The following is a 23,795-nucleotide window of genomic DNA, read 5'->3' as shown; positions in this document are numbered from 1 at the left end:
GGTGTTTTGATTTATATTAGTTCTTTTATTTTCAAATTCCCTCCCCAGTATATTTTGGTGCATGTATCTGTATACAAATTGCAAATATTCTGTTATGCTTCTGAAAACATTGATGGGGACTCTGGAGGGCAACAAACCACCTGAACTCTTGTTAGATAACAAGCAGACAAAAACTGCTGTCAAAATGTAAGTAATGAAACACACTAAGTGAAAAGGCCCAAAGCAAACAAGGAATTAAACATTTCAAACGGCTGCCTCTTGTTCCCTTAGCAATTTCTGACACTGACAGCAGCATCTCCAGACCCTCTGTAAGAATACTGTCACCTGCTTAATGCAGGACTGTTAATAAGCAGCCTCTGGAAGCCTCTCAGATGCTCCTTTAGCCCACTGATCTGGTTTTGGTCTGTAAAACTAAGAAGTGATGTTATGCTAGATCTTTTTTTCCAGCTACTGAATTGTCACTTTGAGGAAGGACACGAATGTTCTGACACCTGTGAACAGCATAAAATACAGGACAGGACTACATGGATGGAGTGATGCTTCAAGCTCTTCTTTCTCTCCTTCACACTCTACAATACTTGTCTAGAACAGAACTTTAAGTAAGAGACAAACTAATGCCATTTTAACCCAAATTCCTGCTAATTCAGAACTCTCTTACAAATAAAAGCCTTCAGAATATACCATTTCCAAGCCTGCCACTTCATGAAGGCAGGTGTTACATAATGCAGGGTGCTGGTGCATGATCCTTCTGAAGCCAGCCGCATGTAATTCATGCAGAAACAACAAGGCAATAAATCCTGGTCAGATCATGAAGTGACCAATGAATGGGAATTCAGGTTTCTGGACCGAACTCTTGAAAAAGCTGGAGTCAGTCAATAAAAACAGAGTGTCCATCCATAACAAACTATAAACAAACAAACAAACAAAATAAACATATGCCTTTTCAAAAAACACAACAAAAATTTTGATTGAACAAGTGTAGAAAACACTCAAGCTGTCATTTCAGCTGCATGTTAACGAGCCCCTGGAGAGCTTCCATGACTGCTCTCAAGCACGTGGGTAAGCTGGAAGTGTCCATCTCCCATGTGGACCAAATGAAGGTGTGTGGATGGTGAAACCGCATCCAGGCAGACACAACAGTTGCTATTGCTTTTCACGACCGTCTCAGCATGGAGTGTGCAGGAGTGACAGCGCTCTGGAGGCAAATGCACAACTGGTCCAAATCCTAGAAAGCTGACTGGGTCCCTACCTGTGACCCTCCCCTGCAGTTTAGTGCTGGAGCTCTGTTTTTCAAGATTTCACCTCTTCGCAGTCTTGATCAGTGGAAAGCTCCACATCGGAGAGTCCGACCTCCATTGCCATAATCAATGAAATATCTGAATCACTGCTGACTGCTGGCTCCTGTTCATCTGTGAGGGCAGAAAACACAGGAAAAGGTCATGTCCTTCTGTTAATTAATGTATTACTAATTTTTAGTTCAGCAGGTGGAATCCAGAGGTCTCTCTGCCACTGAGATTGTGATTAGATTACAAACTTTGCTCTTATTCAGTATCTGTCTAAAACATTTCCAAAATATCCCAAAATTCAAGACATTGATAGTGAAAAGCATGATGAAAAGAAGCCTGAATGGGTCACATTTTCTTCTCTTAATCCTCTCAGGGCTTTTCATCCAGGTCCTTCATGAACTTCCTCCCACCATGTGAGAATTCCCCTCCCTGTCCCCTTTCTCTCAACCTGGCATCACCCTACTCTCCCCATAAAGATAGCAAGCTAATGACAAAGCCACAGGCACCTGGTAGAGCAACTGAGTCATCAGGAAAACATTCCCAACAGGAAAAAATCTGCCCAAACCCTCATTAAGTGATAGGATCTCAGAGGACATTTTTAAGAGGGTACTACTCTAATGTAGGAACATTGGCATCGGACAAGGACAAAGCAAATCCAGGACTTTGGACCAGGCTACCTGCTTTCTCAAGTGGCTTCTCTCATCCTTTTCCAGTCTCTTTAAATTCACTCTTTCCTCTGATTTGAAGATACCTTGCAGGTTCTTGATCCAGGCCAAAGGGATCTACCTTAATGCACCATCAGCCCAAATACTCTAAGAGTTGTATTGTTGACCTCTGCCAAACTGCAAATCACATAGTTGGAAGAGCAACTTGTTTTTGTTTTGATTCCACAGCACTTACCATGTGTATATTTAGCAGCAAATAAAGCCAACAGATTTTAGAAGACTAAAAGCTAATTTTCTTCCAAGAACAATCAGGAGAAGCAAAGCACACTAGGGAGATTTTCAAAGGCACAAAACCCTCATAGGCGGCTTAGTCCCTGAGAGAAAAATTTGATGGTTCATATTTTCAAGCAGTTTAATTACAAAGATGGTATTTATACTATAACAATACAATGTATTTAAACCACTGGCAGTTTTTCCTTTACATATTTTATTTTTCAGACAATAGAAGCAGAGCCTGATTGATGCTAAAAAGTCTAGAAGTTGAACATCTAAGAATGAATAAGTAAGAAACACGACAGAGGAGCTAGGAAAATAATAACTCCTCACAGTTTAATTATTCACTTGGAGCTAAGTGAGCACAGTTAATCACCTCTCAAGAGCAGCATGATTTTTAAAAATTTTAAATTTTAAAACATCCACATGTGTTTACTTGTGCTGGGATTAGACCTCATGTTCTGCAGAGAAAGCTTGAATGGGGTCTGCATTATTCAAACTGAAAGAGTCAGTGTTTTCCTTTGCAGCTCTTCCCAGTTTTCACCCTGGATTGCTTTTACTTTCTTGATTGCAAAATAAATAATTAACGCACCCAACATCTTCACATCTCTATCTTTTTTTTGCCCTTTCAATATGACATTAGTAAACATTTCAAGGCATTGCTTGTGACTATAAATGTTTCCACCAGAGGTGGAGGAAGTATTTACAAGCTGAATGATACATCCTGCAGATTTCGTAGTCTTAAATGATGTTGAACCTTCAGGTGAGCTGCTAGATCGTAGAGTACATCAGAGCATTTCATACACCTCCAACAACGAAAGCATCATCTCTAGTGGTAACAGCTCCCTGAGTCTATGTGGTTTCAGACCACTGGGTTATTTATCATTCCTCTATAATTAATAGGATTCTCAAAAACAGTGAAAATTATGCTTAAGAGCAAGTTTATGTTTGCAAGACAGAGCTCCTGAGGTTTAGCCATGTTGAACAGCCACTTGGAGCACTCTTGGGAGACAAGGTGCTTTCCACCTCAACTAGCTGTGCAGAATAAAAGGACTGGCTGAACAGTGACAGCCAGATGCTTGCTGAAGAGGCAGGCAGAGCTGCCAATACCAAATGTCAGAGCATCCAACGAGAAGTGTTTAATAATACTGAAATGTTATTTCAAGAATTGTTGCTTCTTCCAGGGTTGCACAGCAGAAAAAAATCTCAAGTTCAAGAGTTCAAGACAGGCAGATAGAACAGGACCAGATTTGTGGTTCACATACCTCATATCTGATGGAGGTACAGCAGCACACACTCTCCAAACCACCAAACTCATGTTTTACTTTACAAATCCTATACAATTATTCAAATTCTTGGATCTTAGTCTTTGCACAGTGTGGGCATTTGTAGTCTTGGCTGGAACTGAAGTGCAGGTTGGCAGGAACAAGGAATGATCCTAAAAATGCCAATGCCTATGCCCTGGCATTGATTTTCCAGCACTGTGATGGTGCCTAGAAACAGAAGCACTCCACCTTCCTTGTTTGCTCCCAGTGTGGCAGTTCAAAATCCTAAAGCAAAATCCTAAAGTTCAAAATCCTAAAATCCAGCTTTGGCAGACTGGGGAGAACAACTGGGATATTACCATTCTTGCACCTTCCCTTTCAGGGAAGCACTGCCGTTTCTTTGGGAGCTGCAGGCAACATGGGGAAATGAATGCATCCCTCAGCATTACCTGCTGGCTCCTGTAAACAGGAGTCCTGCTACTGACCCCAGCACACACAGGATGAAACTCTGGGAGGCTGCAGAAGTTCCAGCAGACACGGATCAGCTGTAGGTAACCGGCTGCAAGCTCTACAAACTGCCTCACCGTGGCTCCCCCACACAACACAGGCTTGCCAGACTGCGCTGGTTTGTTTTGTTGGGTTTTCTTTGGCTGGCTGCTCAGTAACACAAGCCAGCACAGTTACTGTTATTTGTTAAAGGTAAGCAAACCTCAATTACATGGCAAGTGCCAGGAGCTTAGCCTGCGTTTTGCATCCCTGCCTTTCAGATCCTATTTACAATGACAAAGCTTATACAATCACACAGCTTCTCCAGGAGATGCCTGGCTCACTGTTAACAACCTTTATGGCCCTTTTGCAAGTTTTTTGTAATTTGCTTTTTTTCTTAAAGCCCTGAAGTCAGATGAGGATCTCAACTTTCAGTGACGATCTCAGTTTTCACTTAAAAATAAATGAAGCTTAAAAGGCAAAAAGGAAACAAAGTGTTTTAAAAATTAAATCTCTATTTTCTAGACAGATTTTATGCTGGAATATCTGACTTGTGATTTTAGATACTTGAAATTGGCAACCCTGCCTAACCACACGCACTATAATACTTCCACTGTGCTTTACAGCATTCTTGCCACGGGCAGAAAGCCTTTAGCTTAATGAAGCAAAAGGCACATCTCAAACTGCTTTCCAGCCAGAGTGTTAGTGCCTACAGCAGGGAACTGTAGACCTCCCTGCCACATTCCTCTCATGTCAGGGAAACATAATACACCACAGCATGCTGCCTGTCCAGACAGACTTTTTCCACTCACTTGTATTTCCTGACACACATTTGTTTGAGAGGTGATATCAACCAAACTCCTTCTCCAGCCAATATTATTTTAAATCAATTCCAGTAGCATGGGAAGAATATCACCACGTAGATTTGGAAGTGGCCTACACAAAGGTGGTACAGCTCTTGCTTCTTGAAAAGTGCATCAAGTGATGCTTACATTTGAATATTAGTGCAATCAAACAAGGATGAAATAGCTAAATACTCTGGTGTGTTGAAAAGAAAAAGATTGCACACTAGTAATAGTTATCTACTGCTGCTGCTATTCATAACCATTGGTGTAAGTCTGTAGCTGTTGTACACTAATAAATATTCCAAAAGAAAGAGGTCAGGCAATGGGTTTCTGAGAATTTGATACTGCTTGCAAGAGGCTTGGGAGGGAGCTAACCATTGAACAGTGAGTGAAAAGTGCATTTACAAACCCATTCCTCTGCTAAGCACACGTGCATGGGCACCAGCTGAGATAGAGTGGCAATGACCCACTCGAGGGTGAGAAACAAGCTGATGAAACTCTGGTGTTCTTTGCACGCATGGAGGCCTCACTCCTGCTCACCACTGTGCTCCTCTTGAGGAGGCCACATCCCACACTGTCCTTTGATGTCCCTAGAACACAGACAGTGCCATGGGCTCTCCTAAAATTGTTCCAGCTTGCCTCAGAAGCTGAGTTTTCCCCCAGGCTCACTGAGCTGTAAAAGCCCATAACTGGGCTCAAATGTCAATAAGCAATTTGCATCCAGCAAATCAGCAGAAAAATGAGACCACACTAAAATGTTAACAACAAAAGCTTCTTGGCATTAAATATATATAAGGTTTGTCTAAGATGGCACTTTTTTCCTTCTCCAGACCTTGGGGTAGCTCTCTGCTATTACATCCATTTGAGAGTAAGCAGAGAAGTACTACTACTCATTTCACATCCTCACTGTAGGGAAATATACCTTATTTCAGAACTCTTCAGTTTATGAAGACAGATTTAAACAAAACCATGAAATCCTTGGTGTTAGTTATGCTCCCAGATCTAGACAAGTATCTAAAATGCATGGAATACCACAAACCTTATTCCAGTCTAGGGCTTACTTCTTCTAAGAAAACATTCAGATGTGTCTAGAAGGATTTTGCTTCATAAGAAACCAGAAATGTGGCCATCTCCTAGAGCTTTGAGGACCTGATCAGAAAATATATCGAGTACTAGAGGCATAGACAGGGGATCTTTATCAAAACACATTCTGCTCAGCTTGGAGCCACAGAAGAATGCCAATGCCAGCAGTGCTGTTCAGATTTTGTTTCCAGTATAAGAACAACCAGGATACAATTAATCACATTTGATTTATGAGAGAGACATATCTAGAGTCCTCTATTTTTCTTTGTCTAAGAAAGCACTTTACCATTACAGAGTTTATTGTTACCTCCTACTGTGGCCTTGCCAGTTCATCACTTGGCTGTTTCCAGTCTAAGAGGAAGAGCATCTTATGAAATTATTACCTCAAATGGCAACTCATTTCACAAAAATACCAAACAAATTTATCACTAAGATCCCTTTTAAAATTACCACTGATTGTTAAAATTATTCTCAAGTTAATAATCTCACAGTTCTCCTTGGATCATTTTATAGGTCTCAAATTCCTTCCGCATCATCTTGAGAATTGTAACACTTTAGAATGGGCCATAATTGCACTAACATAACATAAAATAAAATACATGTAAAAAAATGCCTATACAATCTCTAATGAAAAAGAAACAGTGGGGATACATTTGAGGAGAAAGAGTTATAAAACCCCTTGCTACTAATGCAGTCCTTCTGTACACAGAGGCTAATAAAATGGATGAAGAAGTTTGGCTTGCTACGATTGAGAGCAGAGCACTGGGGAAATATTTTATTGCTGTTCCCTAGAATCTGAGAAGCAAGGGGAACAAGTACTTGTGTGGTAACTGCTTTTGGAAGGAAAGGTTAGAGTCGCTTTTGTAAATAACAAGCCAGAGCTCTGTGAATGTACCAACGGAACAGAGCTTCTTCCAGGAGGCAAAGCTGATGATGTCTGAAACATTTTGCAAGGAATACCCAGACAGCAGCACACAGGGAAAGAACCACATGCCATGACCTGGCAAGATTAATTCAAGAGGACACTTCAAAAATATGTTTACCTGCACCAAACCCCTAAGTGATTGAGAGATGTGATAGATGGGTCTGGATATGATGTAAAACACTGGAGGCTCTCCCAAAGCAAGCTTGTTTTTTTTTTTTCCTTACTACTGAATAAAAGGGCAACAAAATTTCTTCCCTTAATCTTTTTCTAGGGTATGTGGTTTGAAAGAATATACAGCATCTCTTAATGAAAAACAGCCAAACACATGGTTCCTTGTCTTTAAACATCCTGCAGTATGAAGGGCTACCATCATCATCACCTGGAAATCCCACCCCAGTATCTCAAGCCAAGCATCAAAATTGAAAATTTATTAGTAATATAGCTAATTTTCTGAAACCTAAATTTGGAGCATGTTGTACTTAAGCAATAAACTTTAACACCAGTTACCTGAGAAGACATTCTGGGCTTTGGCAAGACCAATAAACTCATTTTCAGAGAGAGTGCAAAGAAGTATCAGCACCCAAATGCTTTCTCCAAAAGAAAGCAAAAAAAGTTGTCCAAATAAGGGAAAATAACCCAGGGAGCAGACAGCAAACACATTTGCAAAAGACTGAGCAAAAAAAGGAGTGGAACACATACCAGATGTTATTGCATAGAAGTAATTTGGCCCAACTGGCTAGAAAAGTAAAACTTCTTTTTTCCCATTGTGTATACATGTATATCTATCTTTAATGAGCATATACTAAATTGTTGGGATTTTACCCAGGAATCAGAACACTCAGCCTTTGAAATTCACTGCACATATAAACATTATTTTTGTAGTCAATGCTTTGGAAATCAGTCTCCTCTCTGTGAGAGACTAGTTGACATTTTGGGAACTTTTGATCAGCTGCCAAACCTCTCTGTGATACAGCAAACATGCCTCTGCCAGGTATGACACAAGAAAATAGAATATTTTTGCTTTCAGTTTAATTTTCTCTTTGTTCTTACTCTTGACGGGTCATGCTCATCGTGTTCCTGAGACCAGCAGGGAAACTTCTTCTGTGGCCTACATACTGCAACATCATTTTCTTTTTACATGACTAGACTTTCCTTTTTCCCACTGGAAACTCAGTCAAAATTTGGTCACAAAGATTACCAGAACAGTCAATGGAGTCATCATACTGTCTCTTGCATTTTATGCTCTTGGACCAGCTCATCCCCACATTCAAGGTCCTTCACAGTTTATCTCCACATCTGGTCTTCACAGAATCATGGAGAGGCTTGGGTTGGGAGAAGCCTTAAAGATCATCTAGTTCCAACTCCGTGCCATAGACAGGGATGCCACCTATTAGATTTTATTCACTACAAAGCATTCTATTCCATCTTTGAGCACATACCTCAGTGCCACACTCTTGTCTTATTTCACTGACAGACAAGAAGCACTCTACTTCCTTTACAACAGGGCATCCAGCCTCTTGAACCTTTGCAAATCTGCTTTTCTTTTCTCCTTCCAGGCCTTCCGACGGTCAAGAAGGAGAGAGGGACAGTGGGAGGCCACTGCACACCCTCCTTTACTCTTCACTACTGGCCATCCTCAGCCCAAAGGCTGTACCAGGTGCACCTCTGGTCAGGACACCATGTTCTTCCGATGCCAAGGGAAGTTCCATAAGTAAATGTGCAGACATTTCACTCAAAGTACCAGCTGGTACAAACTGCTATTATTTACGACATGCAAAATTATTCACGTCCTTGATTGAAAATCAGAAAATGACGCCTCCCATAAAAAGGGAAAAGATTAAAAAAACACTGAAGCACGGGGCTGCAAGTGTGTGACAGTTGTGATTTTCAAGTACCTTAGCTGCCTTTGGTAATATGTTACTGCATTCAACACCTGCAAGCTGTCCCTGCAGTAACCAGGCTGTTATACATCTAAAACATCAGGTGTGGCATGGGGACTATTTACTTGGTTTTCTTAGCTGCTGAATGACCAGCACTCCTTGGTGTTACTGCAAAAAAATGAACATGAAGGGATAAAGTCACAGAAAAAACACACTTTGTCATGTTAATGACGTGTAAGGGATCTTGCAAGGATTATCCCAGTGGCCAAGGTGAAACGTGGAGAAACAAATACCTTTTAAGCAGTGAGCAAACACCTTTACTCACGCTGCCAGCCATTCAAAACTCTGAAGGGACAGCAGGTGTGAGACAAAAGCAGGCCCTAAATGCTGTCTGTACTAGTGTGTGTTGGCAGGCTGGCAGAATAAAGAGACTTGTACATCCAAGCAGTATTAATGCCACAGTTTAATCCTGTGCATCTTAGCTTCCATGGGCTATCCTGGGGACTGCTACTGTGACTGAACTTTCTTATCTGTATTTTAAAAACCCATGTCAGCAGTGTGCTCTGCTTCCAGCAAGCCTGAAAGAAGGAAATAACAGCCTCACTCAAATACTGGATTGAATGAGCAAGAGTGTTATGGTGAGAGAAATTTCAGTTCTTGTGTTCCTAAAGAACATCAGGAAGAACATCCTTTGAAGGGGTGATTTAGAGATGAACTGGCCAACACCACACAAATCCCTCAGAGCAATCATGCTGCAGGGGTATCCCCAGCTGCATACAATATTAAACCAGAAGACTCAGTGTAAGATAGTGGTTTCCAAAACCTTTTTCTCTGGTCTGATCATGCTGCAGAGCCGTGACCTCTCCTTGGGGAACTCCATGGCAGAAAGCAGCTGCAAAAAAACAGCTGAGATTGCTTCTCCTCAGGACTGCAGGGAAATGCAAGGAAGTATTTGGTGCTTGGAAGAGCAACATACCATAGGCAGAGAATGAGACTAGGACATGGAAGTGGACATGCAGCTTTCTATAGGGTGTTAGAAACTTCTCACTCCTTCTTCAGGTCATGTGCAAGGTGGCTACTAGTCACTGAAAATCCACACAGGAGAAATTAATGCTGAGAACTTGATGTAAAACATAACTGCTGTGGCAAACAAACCCCCCCACATTTCTGCCTAATCACTATGAACTGCTTCTACAATTACAAGTATGCACAAAGCTGTAACAGAGAACAGCACCTTGCCTCAAAAACATCTCCTGTTTATTTTTGAATGAGGGGGTTGGAAAAGCTCACATAAGTCTGCCTGAGTTTGTCTGTCATGGCTTGATTTTGTGCATGATTTTCCAATCTTTCTCTTTAAATACTTTCTACTGCAAAAGCTCTCAAAAAGCCCAGGTCACCAGCAAAGCACTGAGCACTGAGGAATCAGGTACTGAACTCTCCAGAACAGTTACACCAAACATCCTTGAACAAAGAGTCAAAAAATACCTGTGCATCTATTCCAGGATTTAATGAGCAAATGCACAAGGAGGGGGCTGAAGAGCTCAGCAGTGGTGGAATTACTTCAATGAAGAGGATGTGCATCTTCTCTTCCTTTCTCACACGTGATGGTGCCTTCCTATCCAATGCTGCTGACACTGGGCTCCACCTGAGATGCCAAGACCATTTTCGGGATAAAGGGGCAAGATGTTAGCCCAGAACTTTGTGGACTTTAATTTTGTGCACTTTGGTAGGAACTCCCTCCTCATCATGTGTATCAGGGACAGTGAACCTTGGCTGAAATTCAATTCCATTAGAAATGGCCATAATAAAAATTTCACCCAGGGATGTCTTTCTTATTAGATATTTAAAAAAATATACACAGTCATGAAATCAGAAGAGAAAAACCCTACAGAGGTGGTGGAGGAACCTGCGTATCAGAAGTAATTTTTACTGCTGTCACTAGGAAAATACAACTTCTAACAGTTAGCAGCTTTGAAGTTTAACTTTTACTTTAAGGGAAGAACAGTCTTCCTTTTTGTTCAGTATAAGGAAACAACATGCCTGAGAATGGGCTTGACTCTGTTGCAGCAGCAGCTCCAGTGACTGAAGCAGGGCACAGCTGTAGGAGCACTGTGCCTGACAAGTCAGAGCAGATTAGGACAGCATTCCATGCTCATCCATCCACACACCCTTCCCCATCCTCCACGCTTCCCAAGGGCTGCCCACAAACAGACACGTGCAGAGACACTAACATTGTATGTCACACCTTTTTCTTTTTACTCTGACACCTCACAGTGACATCAGTGTCCCTCCCACCAGCTCAAACATGTGGACTTGCAGAAGTTGACCCTTTACACTCTCCTGCCACATGCCCACAGCAGTGTCAGGTACATGTCCCCAAAAACCTGGGAGACACTGGACCAAAGTACACTGCTTAGACTCAAGATTAATTCTTGCAAGTCCATGAAAACAGAGAATACTCGACAGAAACAGCACAACAGAGAAAATATGTTTTTTAACTTTACAAGGCTGCCTAACCTGATTTGATTTGGACATCTTAGTTATATATTTTGTCACAGGACATAGCTTATCTACTTGCTGTAGCTCAAGAGATAAAGATTAAGTGCAATTCAGCTGTAGACAAATTTGTAACAACAGGAAAAAAATTCCAAAATCACGGAGGTCCACCAATTTCTCAATGAGTCTGTAAAAAATCCCAGTTTAAAAGCAAAGAACACGCTTTTCAGTTTCTCAAGCTCCATCAGGTTGTAGATGTAATCTCTTTCATGGTGTGGCACCAGCAATAACACAATATTCTGTGGACAGGGCTGATGCATATATTGAAACAAAGCAAGAACCTGAACAGATCACTACAGATATACCCTATAGCTTTACTATTTCTTCTCTTCCAGGATGGGCACATAGGCAAACAGATTATGGAATGATCAATTACATAAGAACATCCATTTTTCCATACAGAAGAAGCAATTTCTGCTGTTTATATGTCTGTGAGCAATGAAGGAAAATAACGTGACAAGCTGAAGTGTCGCCTCTTATTTTATGAGGATTGCAGTAGTTTTTAAAAATAAATTGTAGGTGCTTTCAAAGCACTCTACCAGTTTAAATCTTCTCCCTATGGGCTTCTACAGTATCCATACACTTCCTCTTTTGAAGTCCCTAATTAAAAATTCTGCAAGGAAGCTTTCTTTAACATCCACTTTCACAGAATCCTTACAGAAGAAAGTTTTAATCCTAATTGAAAACAGTGCACACCTAATTTCGAGGGCCCCCTTTTCAGATACACTCTTGGTAGGTTCTTGTATCTGGTCCTCCCTCACACACACACAGAAAGGACAGCTCTGACCTTTACTGACCACTGACAACACTTATGATGAGGTACTACCGACTTCTGGTGCTTTCAAAAATGTCTCATTTAAACTAATTACCCTCAAATACTTCACTATTCTCAGATTTTTTTCCCTCCTTATGAGCCTTATGTGATGATGCTTTAAAACAAGAGCAGGAAAAAGGGCAGGCAAGTGTAGAAACCAGTTCAGTGCAAGAGACCTTTAACACAGGGAGTATTACTCTGTGCTTGAAGTGGAAGCAGTAAGAGACCTGCTCTGGAAGGGATGTCCTGGGTAGCTGAGTCTATTCTCCACAGTTGTCATGGCTGCATGACACAACCCCTTTCAGATCTGCTAGCAATTAGCATCATTCACTGCACCAGCTCCCCAGCCACTTAATTCATCTTTGTGCCAGTGCAGAACTGCAGATGGGTGGCAGCTCAAAGCCATAATACCCAGTTTTCAAAAGAGCCCTTCATGCAACACCAAACCACAGAGATTAATTTTTTTTAGCATCCTGCAGTGACAGATGAGTTCAGCTGCTAACTCTCCTTTCCTTAAAAGGCTATCACAAACCTATCAAACCCTGCAACACATTTTATATTCCAGTGGAATCATGCAGCTTTTGAACAGCTTTATCCCAGATCTGATCTTCCCTGCAGCCTAGTCAATAGTTTCACTATCAGTGATGAATCTACAGCTGTGGACATTTCTCTGAGAAGAAAATCTGATCAAGACCCCCAAGAGCAAAATGTGAATGTTTACACCTAAAAGTTTGTAACTTCTCAGTATTTGGATAGTCTGTGTACTGGGAAGGTCTTTGTGTGCCACTAGGTTTGTGGGTCAGCCTTTTGCAGAGAGTGCAAATTACTCAGGCTGCTGCTGGTATTTATGGATTGGCAGGCAGGAGATGACATTGTCAGCTGATAGGATCCATAGGCCTCATATAAACGGGACAGAGCACTAGCAGGAAAAGTAAAGTAGATTTCTGCAGTCTGAAACAGCCCACAGTTTCCATCAGGAACATCTCTACAAGGACTTCCTGAAAAGTTAAGCAAAACTGCCCAATTTAATTGGTCCATGTATAGTGTTTATGAGAAACATGTCTCTTTTCATTAGTTTAGAAATAATAAAAAAACCCAAACTAAGAGATTATAGCAACATTTTTCCTTTTGGAAAAGTAGACCTTTTTAATGTCCTTTGCATCTTCTTTAGGTTGCTTTCACGGTTTACTTAGAGGATTAAGCAATATTTTTTATCTAATCAAAAACATTCTACAGGAAAGAAAAATGAGCACATATAAACCCCATCATGAGCACATGAGATGAGGATTAAAATATGACTAGAGGGTATATAGAAACACTGTTTGTTTGGAACAGAGACCAAAATGTTACTTATGTCTTGTGGTAGGGCTAGTGCACCAAATACAATTCTAACAAGCTTGTCTGAGTACATAATGCACATTCAGTGCACTCACAGAGAACACATGAGTACAGAACAACAATCAAGAAAAGCTCTCATAAAGGAAGAGGTCAGCTGTTTATCCTGTATGCTAATTTTGGAAAATTTAAATCGGTTGATGCCAATCTCCTTTTAACTGGAGCATTCCTCTGACAATCATGCAATAGCTCAACATTTTTTTCCCATTAAAAATAAATCTGAAGTGCCAGGCCTGGCCTGCTACACTCAAATATTGTCTGAAAAAATTTATGAAAATAGCTTCATGTAAAGAAGAAAAAAAAAATCAGCCTTTACAACAACTGAAACCAAATTGACAATTTTGATTTAAAGAGTTCAAATTAATTTAATGTGAATCTCCTCCTGACCCTGTGTCTCCTTCCTGCCTGCCTTCCTTTCTGTCCTAAATGAGCCCGGATTAGAAAGAACATAGCACAGTTTTTCTGAACCTGAGGTCTGAAACCAAGAGTTTTGTCTCTCCAGCCTGAGGCAAGAGTGCACACATGTTCCCTCCTCATTTACCTACTCCTTTTGCTTCCTTGCTCATGGATCACACAAGTAACATGACAAAAAAGTGAGCTCCATTTGCTGGATTGCAAAATGCTGGGTGTGACAAAACCCAGAGAGGGCAACCGGGACAACAAGAGTGAAACCAGCATTGAAGAGGGAACTCAATCTCACCTAGAGGCCACTAAAGCTGCCCAAAGGGCATCTGAGGATAATTTCTCATCTGCAAAGTGCCCTTGGGGCCTTGGGTCTGGCTGGTAGGAAATCCTGCAGGGACATCCACAGAAACAGTTTTAGGGTATATCAATCTAGGGGCATTAGCATTTCCTTTCAAATAAGCCTCCAGTCACAGTGTAATTTCAACTGAACAACTTCTGGCATGAGAAAATCCCCTCCAAAGCCAGCTTTTATCAGGGATGCTTGCTGAAACGCTCATGGGAACATGACAAAGGCCAAACCCAAGCCATACATTTTCTGAGTTTCTTCTTAGAGCAGTGGATGGGAAAGGTCAATTTAAGTTTCAACAAATTGCAGCTGGAATTTTACTAGAAAATATGTTCATTAGGTCACTTGGCTACCACCACTAGCATCAAGACCTCCCTAACACTCTACATGTGAAACTCAAATTGAAACAGAATAACTTAAAACCACTGTCTGCATGAAAAACCTTTGTCTCTGCTTTAATTTTTTTAGTTATTATATAGTCCTGCTCCTCCTTCTTTTGTGTTAACACTCCTTGGAGAGGCAGAAGAACGAGTTTTTACCCTATATAATGATACCTCCCTAGGAAAATAAAAGTAGCAAAACCACTCTAATCACCTGGAAACCAACCATGTAACTTCAAAAAACGTAAATGCCTTTGCACTGTTCATTATTATTTCCCTTTGTTACACTACTGTAAAGTTAGAGTCAAAACTCTGCGGCATTCAGTTCGGTTTTAACCCCTTTTCCATTCCTTTTTTATTCAAGTTTCTTCACTTTCCACTCCTCTCATTGAAAAGTGGTCATGTCCAGGAGGTTCCCAGGCAGTTCCAGAACAAGTTAGACCCCAGGAGCCTTTAGAAAACACAAGATTAAAATATTGATATATTTTATATCTAGTCTGGAAGAAGGGCTTTTAGAAGCTGAGTACCACTTTATAGCAAATTTAAAGTTTTTACAAGGGAAGTGGTCTTGTGTTTTTCAGTCACGATCAACCAAAAACTGAAGAATTAATTTAGGAATAAAACAGAGACAAAAGGAAGTACTGCAAACACATGTAATTGTTTCTGCCCTGTGGAATACACATTTATAGCAGTTTAACTTTTGAGGGTGAACAACTAAAACCACAATCTTTCCCCCAAAGCTTTCCTCCAGAACTGTTTCCTTGGAAGTGCACTCTTAGACTGCAGGCTTCTCCACAGCTGGAAGCATGTTCCCTCTCCCAGAAAAGGTTGCTAGAAGGTCATTTTTCTAAAACTTCCTTCTTTGAGGCTATTTTGGTCTTACAGATTGACAGGTATTCATGCACAGAAAAATAATTTGCTGGTGCCTTTTCAAAATGTAGTTACAGGGAAGCAATGAAGTTTAGCAACACCTTAGTTGAATTCAATATCCTGAGCACTCGGGGGCAAAATCTGAAGTCAGGTTTCTCATGTATACGTGACACACCACATTTGGTGGCTGTCTCTCAAAGAAACCTCAGCGGCTGAAACACTTGTATAATAACACTGTGTTATTTAATTACCTGTGCAAGGAACTGGCAGATTTTAAACCCCCTTTGTGTGATCTTTTTTCCCCCCACTGAGATGCTGCAATTTAAAAAATTTAGTAAAGCTATTTCAGCTAAGTGCTTTTCATATTCTTCCTTTGCCAGTGGCACCCTTATTCTGTATATTTTCTGTGCACTTGTCCTGTAGGAGACTTTTTTCATTGTCTTATAGCACTATGCTACTTCAAGAGCAGAAAATAGAGCAAAAATTTGCAGAGATCTCCAGGTAAGTTGTTTTGCACATTGTGTACATTAATTCATGGCTTAATTATTGCCACCCAACAGAGCCTATGTTCTTGCCTACTCCCTGAGTGCCTCAGATATGTTAACATGAGTTACAATGAAAAGAACAGTCAAATGCATTGGCACTTGTAAAAGACAAGCACAATAAAAGCCAGTTTGGGTGGATATTCATTACTGCAACTCTGATGCTAGTGTGCACTGTGCTGAGTACAGGCTGAGTATATTCCCCAGGATATATTTATTTATCACCAGAATATATTTTCTCCAGCCTTGCCACTGGAGTGGCAAAGATGGCATTTAGCTGGGCAAGAATATATCCACGTGGGTCCTGTTTTGAGCATCCCTAGATGAGGGCCTTATGCACCCCTCCCATTCCCAGGCTCTCAAGCAGGAGAAAATCCTCTAACATGCATGCCAGAAGTTGGATATTTCCTCTTGGATATTGGGCTTGATCTGTTACCTTCTTCTCTTCCAATCATTCCCATTTTCTATAAACACTCATAGGCCAGTTTCTCCATCTGGCCTATCAGTCTCAGAGCATCAGTTTCAGGCACTATCTTCACTTAGGATTGCTCACATCCAGAACAATAGAATGTCCAGGTACTAAGATTTAATGACAACTCTCACTTCTAGGTGAAGTGGCCTAGCTACTGTTGCCACCGTGGAGTATCCCTGAAGCACCCTAATTTCTGCAGGGGTTGGAGGAAAGTGATGAAAAAATGAGTAGGACTTCACTAGTATTTTATGAGCAAATACCACTGGGGTTTTTTTTTTGGGGTTTTTTTTTTTTTTTTTTGGTTTTTGTTTTTGGTTTTTTTTTTGAGGCTGAAATCATGGAGTGTTAAGAGACTGTATGTGAAAGTTTGGGCTGTTGCCCCTACAAGAGACTGGAGAAAATTTAAACCACAGCAGTTCTGGATGCCTCTTGCTGGCCAAACATCTCCTGCAAGACAGGTTTTTGTATGGCAGAAAAACAATCACATAGTTACATGGATACTCCCTCCTCCCTTTCACTTGCTCTCTTCTAAATGCAGCTCTCTCATGTTTTTTGAGAAATCAGAATTGCTGGTTACAACACAAGAACTACAGGAGTGAGCATGCACACGATCCTTTAAATTCTTATGAGAAACCAGTCAGGTTCCTTGAGCAAATGATTCTCTTCACAGGCTCACAGCCTGGATGAATGAGGCGAAAAACATTATGTACTAGTGACTGGAAATATTTTATCAGCAGAGCTCCTGCCTGACTTCTTTCATTGGGGTTACCTTCACTAAGGAGCACTAAGGTGAATGGACACTCATGAAGCAATGCAACCAGAACAAAATACCTGCAAGCAGAATCAAGAGTGACTGCTGCAGAAATGACTTTCTGAGTACCTTCTGCACCTCAGCCTCTTTTTTTTTTACCCTCCAAGAGGCACAGCTGCCTTTTCATTGTCCTTCTTTCCCCACTAAATGTACGAGACCGGTTTGCTTACTGTGGTCGGCTCTTACCTCTGAGGTTTCTGGAAGTGGGCCCATATCTGTGTATGCACTGACTGCTTCAGCACAGCCTGACCCCAGCAGGGTCTCTGAGGTCTGCACAGTAGAGGTGAGCACTACTTTTGCCTTGCCTATCTGAAATGACAGCAGCAACCAGAGGCACCCCGGAATCCTCCCCTTCCTGTGCCTGCCTTACTGTAGAATCACTGCTCTGCCATACTTCTGACTTCTTATTTTCAGGTGCTGATCCAAGCTGGATCCTTGCATCTCCCATTTGGTTTTGTTTCTGAATTGATAAGAAAAAGATTCAGAATCAGAGTAGCACATTGTGTCTTAAACAGCACTTCCTGATGATGTCAGTGGAGGTTTTTCCATAAAAACTGATGAGAATAAAAACTCCACAGACATTACAAGTGTAAATAATCAAGTCAATTGTATGCAAGATACTGAACATCTCTTGCAAGGCAAGGCTTTCATTGTCAAGTATAAATCAAAGAGATTAGCTAGTATGAAGTCATCTAGTCTCTTTGCAGTTCAGATTTGTATTTTACTCCACATTGTCAATTTTGCTTTAAAAGCTTTCTTGTTCAGTGTTTCATCCAGATACCTGCTAAAGACAGTGAAATACACACAAAGATACAAGGTATCTTATCACTGGTGCCAGTCCTCAGGTCCCCTTTTCCCCTGCACACACACAATGCACATTCATAGCAACTGGGAATGGTACATTTAAGGACACACTTCTGCACCAACAGTGTGGTGCCTGGACCCTGACTGCACACCAGGACCCCACTAAAATCACTCTATCTCTCTCCTCCTCACCTGGACAGGGTAGAGAAAATACAACAAAAGGCAAGTGGGTCGAGCTGAGGACAGGGAGAGATCACTCACCAATTACCATCAGGCACAAAAGGGACTGGATTGGGGGAAAAATAATTAATCTAATTTATTACCAATCAAATCAGAGTAGGGTAAGAAGAAATAAATCTTAAAATACCTTCTCTCGACTCCTCCCTTCCTTCTGGGCTTAACTTCACTCCCCAATTCTCTGCCTGTTTTACCCCTAGTAGCACAGGGGAATGGGGGTTGTGGCCAGTTCATCACATTTCTTCTGCTGCTCCTTCCTTGTCAGGGGGAGGACTCCTCATACTCTTCCCCTGCTCCAACATGGGGAGACTCCCATAGGAGACAGGCCTCCAAACTTCTCTACTCTAAGTCCTTTCCACAGGCACAGTTCTTCACTAACTGCACCAGCATGGGTACCTTCCATGGGGTGCAATCCCAAAAATACAGGCTGCTCCAGCATCCTGGAGCTAGCTGGCACTGGCTCCATTGGACAACTAGGAAGTCTCTAGCAGCTTCTGACAGAAGGCACCCATGTAGCCACCCTGCTACCAAAACCTTCTCAAGCAAACCAAATACCTACAGTCTTTACAGGAGCATTTTTCCTTCCTTAGTTTCATTGTCATAGACAATAAATCCCTTACGTCTCTTGCCTTCACTGAACATTAACAAAATGCTTATATACTCAGATATGAGCATTCAAATGAGATTTGAAGCTTCACCCTTTCTTTGCCTAGTTGTTCATTATGATTTTTGAGCAAAATAGACAGCTGTGTAGGGTTCAGTTGTGATGGAGATAGTGTGCTTGCTTTTGGGAATAGTGTTGTGAAAGCTGGCTTCTATGTCCCTCTCTTCTCTTGTGCTCCACACTTCTTTCTTCCTATTGTACTGGCACAACTACTTCTGGATCAGAAAACTGATCCAAATGAAACAAAACCACCCAGGAGAAATTGGATGGCTTCTGGACTGGGCTTCCAAGGCAGCTACACAACATAAAAGCAACATGGAGGCAGGAATGTAATTTGGGACAGACAGAGGCAAGCCAGGGACTGTCACAGACTTCAAATGTACAGGCAGAGTTAAAAAAATTGAGCTTTCACTACTGAAAGTGAGCACTTTCTTCTATATCTCTTCCTAGACTCAAATATTAAGCAGACTTCATGGCATCTGCAGCCTTTTTTGGGACCCTAGGTTAGTCCAGACTGCTGTGAGTGCTTACCATGCCCTCTGACTGAGCCATATCACAGCTCAGTCGGGACAAGGGACCTTATTGATGTGATTTCTTCATCCTTGCTCTGTACACAGTGTCAATGGACACAGAAGATGTGAAACAGAAAACAAAAAATAAATTAGAATTTAAATTTCCTCCTTGATTCACAGCAGTTTTGTACCTCCCTTTTTGCAATTTTCTGTGCAGAAACAGTTTTTATTTCACTTCTCAGCATACGGAAAGAATGAGCAGTTTTACAACAGAAAAACTTCCCTGTCCCTTCAGAGTCTGGCAGGAGTCTTGTTAGGTGTATGTGATAATCCAGAGCACATTTTTAGTGCCAGCTATGTTTCACTTGGTGACTCTTTCAAACCACCAGTGCTATGTTGGCATCAGTGCTAGTCCCAAAACAATCTAGGAACTCAGCTCCTTGGAAGTTTTGGTCCATGACAACTATTCAGTGCAATATCCCCACAAGATTTCAGTAGAGCCACCAGGACTTATGTCACACGCCAGGCACATGGGACCCAATCTGCTCAGTCTTTAACTAGGTCCCACCAGTATTCTCTCTCTGGGACAGTATTAGGACTTGCTAATGTAAGTGTTAATAACTTGCTGCATTAACTAGTATCTAGGGATTTTTTTCCACCTTTTCCTCCCCCTTTACATTCCACCTATAAAACCCCACTATTCATAGCAAGGAGGAACAGTCAAGTGGTTACAAGACAACAGTGGAGCAGGTTCTTATCATGCACTTTCATCCACTTCCAAAGGCTGACTATTCTTCACAAAGATATTTTAGACATACACAGATCAAAATAATTATCTGAAAAGTTATATTAATAGATTTAATGAAGAGTTATCAGAGAGATTTGAAAGGGTCCTCACAGTCATGATGAGCTGTACGTTGGCAGGGTTTTATGGGAAGAACAAAATGAGAGGCAGAAAAGGAACTACTGATATTGTCTAGACTGCCCACACTGTTATACAGTGTGCCAAACTCTGTGGACTTTGCAGGTGATATGACACCTTGGGGAAAAGTTTGTGGGTTTTCGCACTAAAATCCTGCTCATGTGTGCAGTAGAATTATTTATGGATGTCCCTCCAACTACAGAGGGATTTCTGAGGCCCTATGTGGTGGGATGAGATATTCTGCTGAATAGAATATAAAAGCTTGTCTAAATTGAAAAATGGGCAGTACTTATGAAGAGATAAACTTTACAGGCAAAGACAGTGCACATTATTTACTGCAGAAATTAGTAAGTGCTTGAGGGACATAAATGACCATGGATGCCATAAAAGAATAAAATCTAATAACTACTTTTCACCTGCCAGTGTCAGCATACCTTTAGAATATCTAGATGCTACTTTCCCAGAAAACTACCTTTTTAAACCATATCATTCAATCCCAGCTAAGCCTGACCCAAAGAATATAGCAATGGTCTCCTCAAATCTTAGATCCTCTGAAGCTGGTGCAGCTCAGAGCTCCTTCAAGTTGAGATCTTAGCCAAGTCCAGCTCACACTCTTACCATATGTAGAGCAGGAAATTCCACCTGCACTGAGGTTTTCAAAAATGTCAGCATTTTGCATAACTCACTACTAAAAATTAGGCACCACAGATTGCTATGATGTATTACTGTAGAAAAAGATCCTTAGGCTTTATACGCTCTGGAGGGCTGACAACGTCAGAGCAGTACACTCAGCTGAGATGAACTCCTATGTATTTCACACTATTCCCCCCCACCACTCTCCCCCCCTTTTTTTTTGTCAAAACTTCAGTTTTTCATTTTTCCCATCAATACCTTTTCAGCAATCTGTTACAGAAATTACAACATGCTACCCCAGCATCCAGCACAATATCCCACCACAGAGGGCAAACAGTCACTAAATACTGAAGAGACTTTGGGCTGTGGATATGCCCAAGCAACTTGATGGAGGCTTAGATCATGCTAAAAGGCAGCTGAGAGAAACTGCTGGTCAATTTTTAAGCGCTCAGTGCTACTAAGCAGGAGATTCTTGGTTTAGCAAGGAACCCTAGGGCTTAGTCCTGTCCAGATGTTCATAGTACACTGCATTTCTGAGGGTCCCACAGGTATCAGGAGCGTGGGGAGCAAAAGGGAGAGAGAGAAGGCATGATGTCTGCTGAGCATACAACAGAAATAAGAAGAAAAGCACTGGCTGAGTTCCAGAAATTCAAATCTGGCCCCACTGGAGCTTTGCCACCATGGAGACAGAATTTTACCCAATGTGAACAGTATTCTGGGAATACCCTCCCTCCAGACATACTTGGGAGGTCTGGCCCTGAATAGTCACTGGAAACACAGAAAGGGAAATTAAACCCAAACCAAGACAACAATACCAGAATGATTAATCAACAGACAAAAAAGAATGCAACAACAATGAAGTGAAAAGTGTTGCAGAAGTGGGTGGAAAGAAGATGGCAAGTCCTTTACCTACTGGACCACTGAACTTTTGTGAGGAACAAGGGATGATGCAACAGGCCACGTCAAGGCTGCACTGGAGTCTTGGAGTTTGCACAGATTCAATAAAAGGGGGAAAAAAACTTGTATTGCAGATTCAGCCTTGGAGTAGGCTCGCATCAGTAATGCTATATAAAGAGGCCAGAACCTAGCAACTTCAGCAAAGATTCCTAGGAGCAATCAGTGTCATCACTTACAAATACCCAGGCAGGCTGGTTCACAGAAAGGGCATGCTCAGCCAGCTCTGTGGTGGCATAGCTGAGCATTCTGGATGTAAGAAATACAATAAACAGACATAATGCCTATAAAGTACCATCTCCTCTGACAGCTGCGACCCAGTTACTTAGCCTACAGTTGCCCTTTGATTTAATTAGCATTTGGATTCATACCACAACTATATATAAGGTCCTGGATGTTCCCCTTTCACTGCCTTAAGAGTTCAGGTTGCCTACAATGCCAAGTTCTACCTTTTAAACTGCTTGAACCCTCCAAATTCCCATGAGGCAACTAGAGAGTCAAATTCCCATAACTGCTGGAATTCAGCCCTCCTAACCCTAACCAAAGACTACTTCTTTGCTGCAGCTCTGCTGCAAAAAGGGACTAAGTGACTTTTTTGGGAACTACTGCAAAATGCACCACGCTGGATGTGGTGATGACAGCAGGGAAACTTGCACACCCATCACTGACAAATATTCAAGCACTGCATTGCCCTTTAGAAGAGAAATCCAGATGAAGATTCACATCCACATATCAATGATGAATGAATGACAGCAGCTAACTAAGCATTAAACCAGATTTCCCTGAGTGACTGTGTGACAGCCACAGCATGGGCAGGCATACATCTGCTTTTGGAAGGTCCCAAGGTGCACTGAGCTTTCCTCAGGCCTTCCTTCCTCTCAAAGCCACTGGAATGGCCTGCTTCCCCAGCCACACCTCTGACAATGTGAGGTTTACAATCATCACAGAGCTTGAGCCACCTGCCAGTTTTCTCTCCCTGCTCTCTTCTCTTGCTCTCTCTCATATAACCAGGACAAAACTCTTTTCACAGTCCTTCCCTGGGCCTGGCCAGTCTCTTCAGGTGATGATTATCTCCTGATGCTCTGTAGTTTGCTGTCTGTGTACCTGGTCTTGGTGCAAGTTCCTTGTCCGTGGGCTCTGCTGCCAGCCCTGAGGATTGTCCAGTCTTCAGGTCTACTGTCCAATATTATCAAAGGTAAGGGGAAAAATGGAGGGTAAGGTGGAAAACAAAGGGCACCAAGGCAAAATCAAGCATTTTTGTAGCCTGGTGGTATTCTGCTGGCTCTGAGAAAGCTTTTCACCCAGTTACTTCACTTAGCTGGCAACTTGGAAAATGAATTAAAAATGTGTTTGGTCCTTCTGCAGTCTCTTGAAACAATCTGGAGGGAAGAGAGTGCCTGGAGAGTTACTGAGCTCTTGTGCTCTCTGGCAGCCTCAACACCATTGTTATGCCTGCTGAGAAACCAGAAGAGCTGCTTCTCAGCCTGACAAGATCCTGGGATAAAAAGCACAGACAGCTCCTCATGCTGGGCTTGGGACCAGGCTGCTGGCTTTTCCCAGCATGTGTCATGCAGCTGTGTGTGTAAGGGGCACCCCACAGCCCTCCTTCCCAGCCTGAACAGCTCTCTTGTAGAGAACTGTAGGGCAAGGACCATTATCCATGACAGGATCTACTTGCTTCTGGAGTGCTGAAGGGCAGAGCAGAGACCAGCATTTAGCCTAGTCTTTATTACAATGTCATGCCATCTTTCCTTTGTTTTTAAAATCAGC

The 23,795-nt window shown here is 41.8% G+C and overlaps 1 protein-coding gene across 1 annotated transcript in view; it reads right to left on the bottom strand.

The window, feature by feature from the left end:
• Positions 1 to 1,098: 1,098 nt before the first annotated feature.
• Positions 1,099 to 23,795, bottom strand: part of RNF150 (ring finger protein 150) — a 109,880-nt gene continuing 87,183 nt past the window's right edge. Inside the window, exon 7 of the mRNA XM_084204720.1 lies at positions 1,099 to 1,409. Within this exon, the coding sequence (XP_084060846.1) occupies positions 1,291 to 1,409 (119 nt within the window). The 3' untranslated portion in view covers positions 1,099 to 1,290. The remainder of the gene's footprint in view (positions 1,410 to 23,795) is intronic.

This window comes from Fringilla coelebs (genome assembly GCF_963513975.1).
Source record: "Fringilla coelebs genome assembly, chromosome: 4".
Classification (NCBI taxonomy): Eukaryota; Metazoa; Chordata; class Aves; order Passeriformes; family Fringillidae; genus Fringilla; species Fringilla coelebs.
The sequence above is the reverse complement of the archived record's forward strand: the minus strand, read 5'-3'. Positions and strand labels throughout refer to the sequence as shown.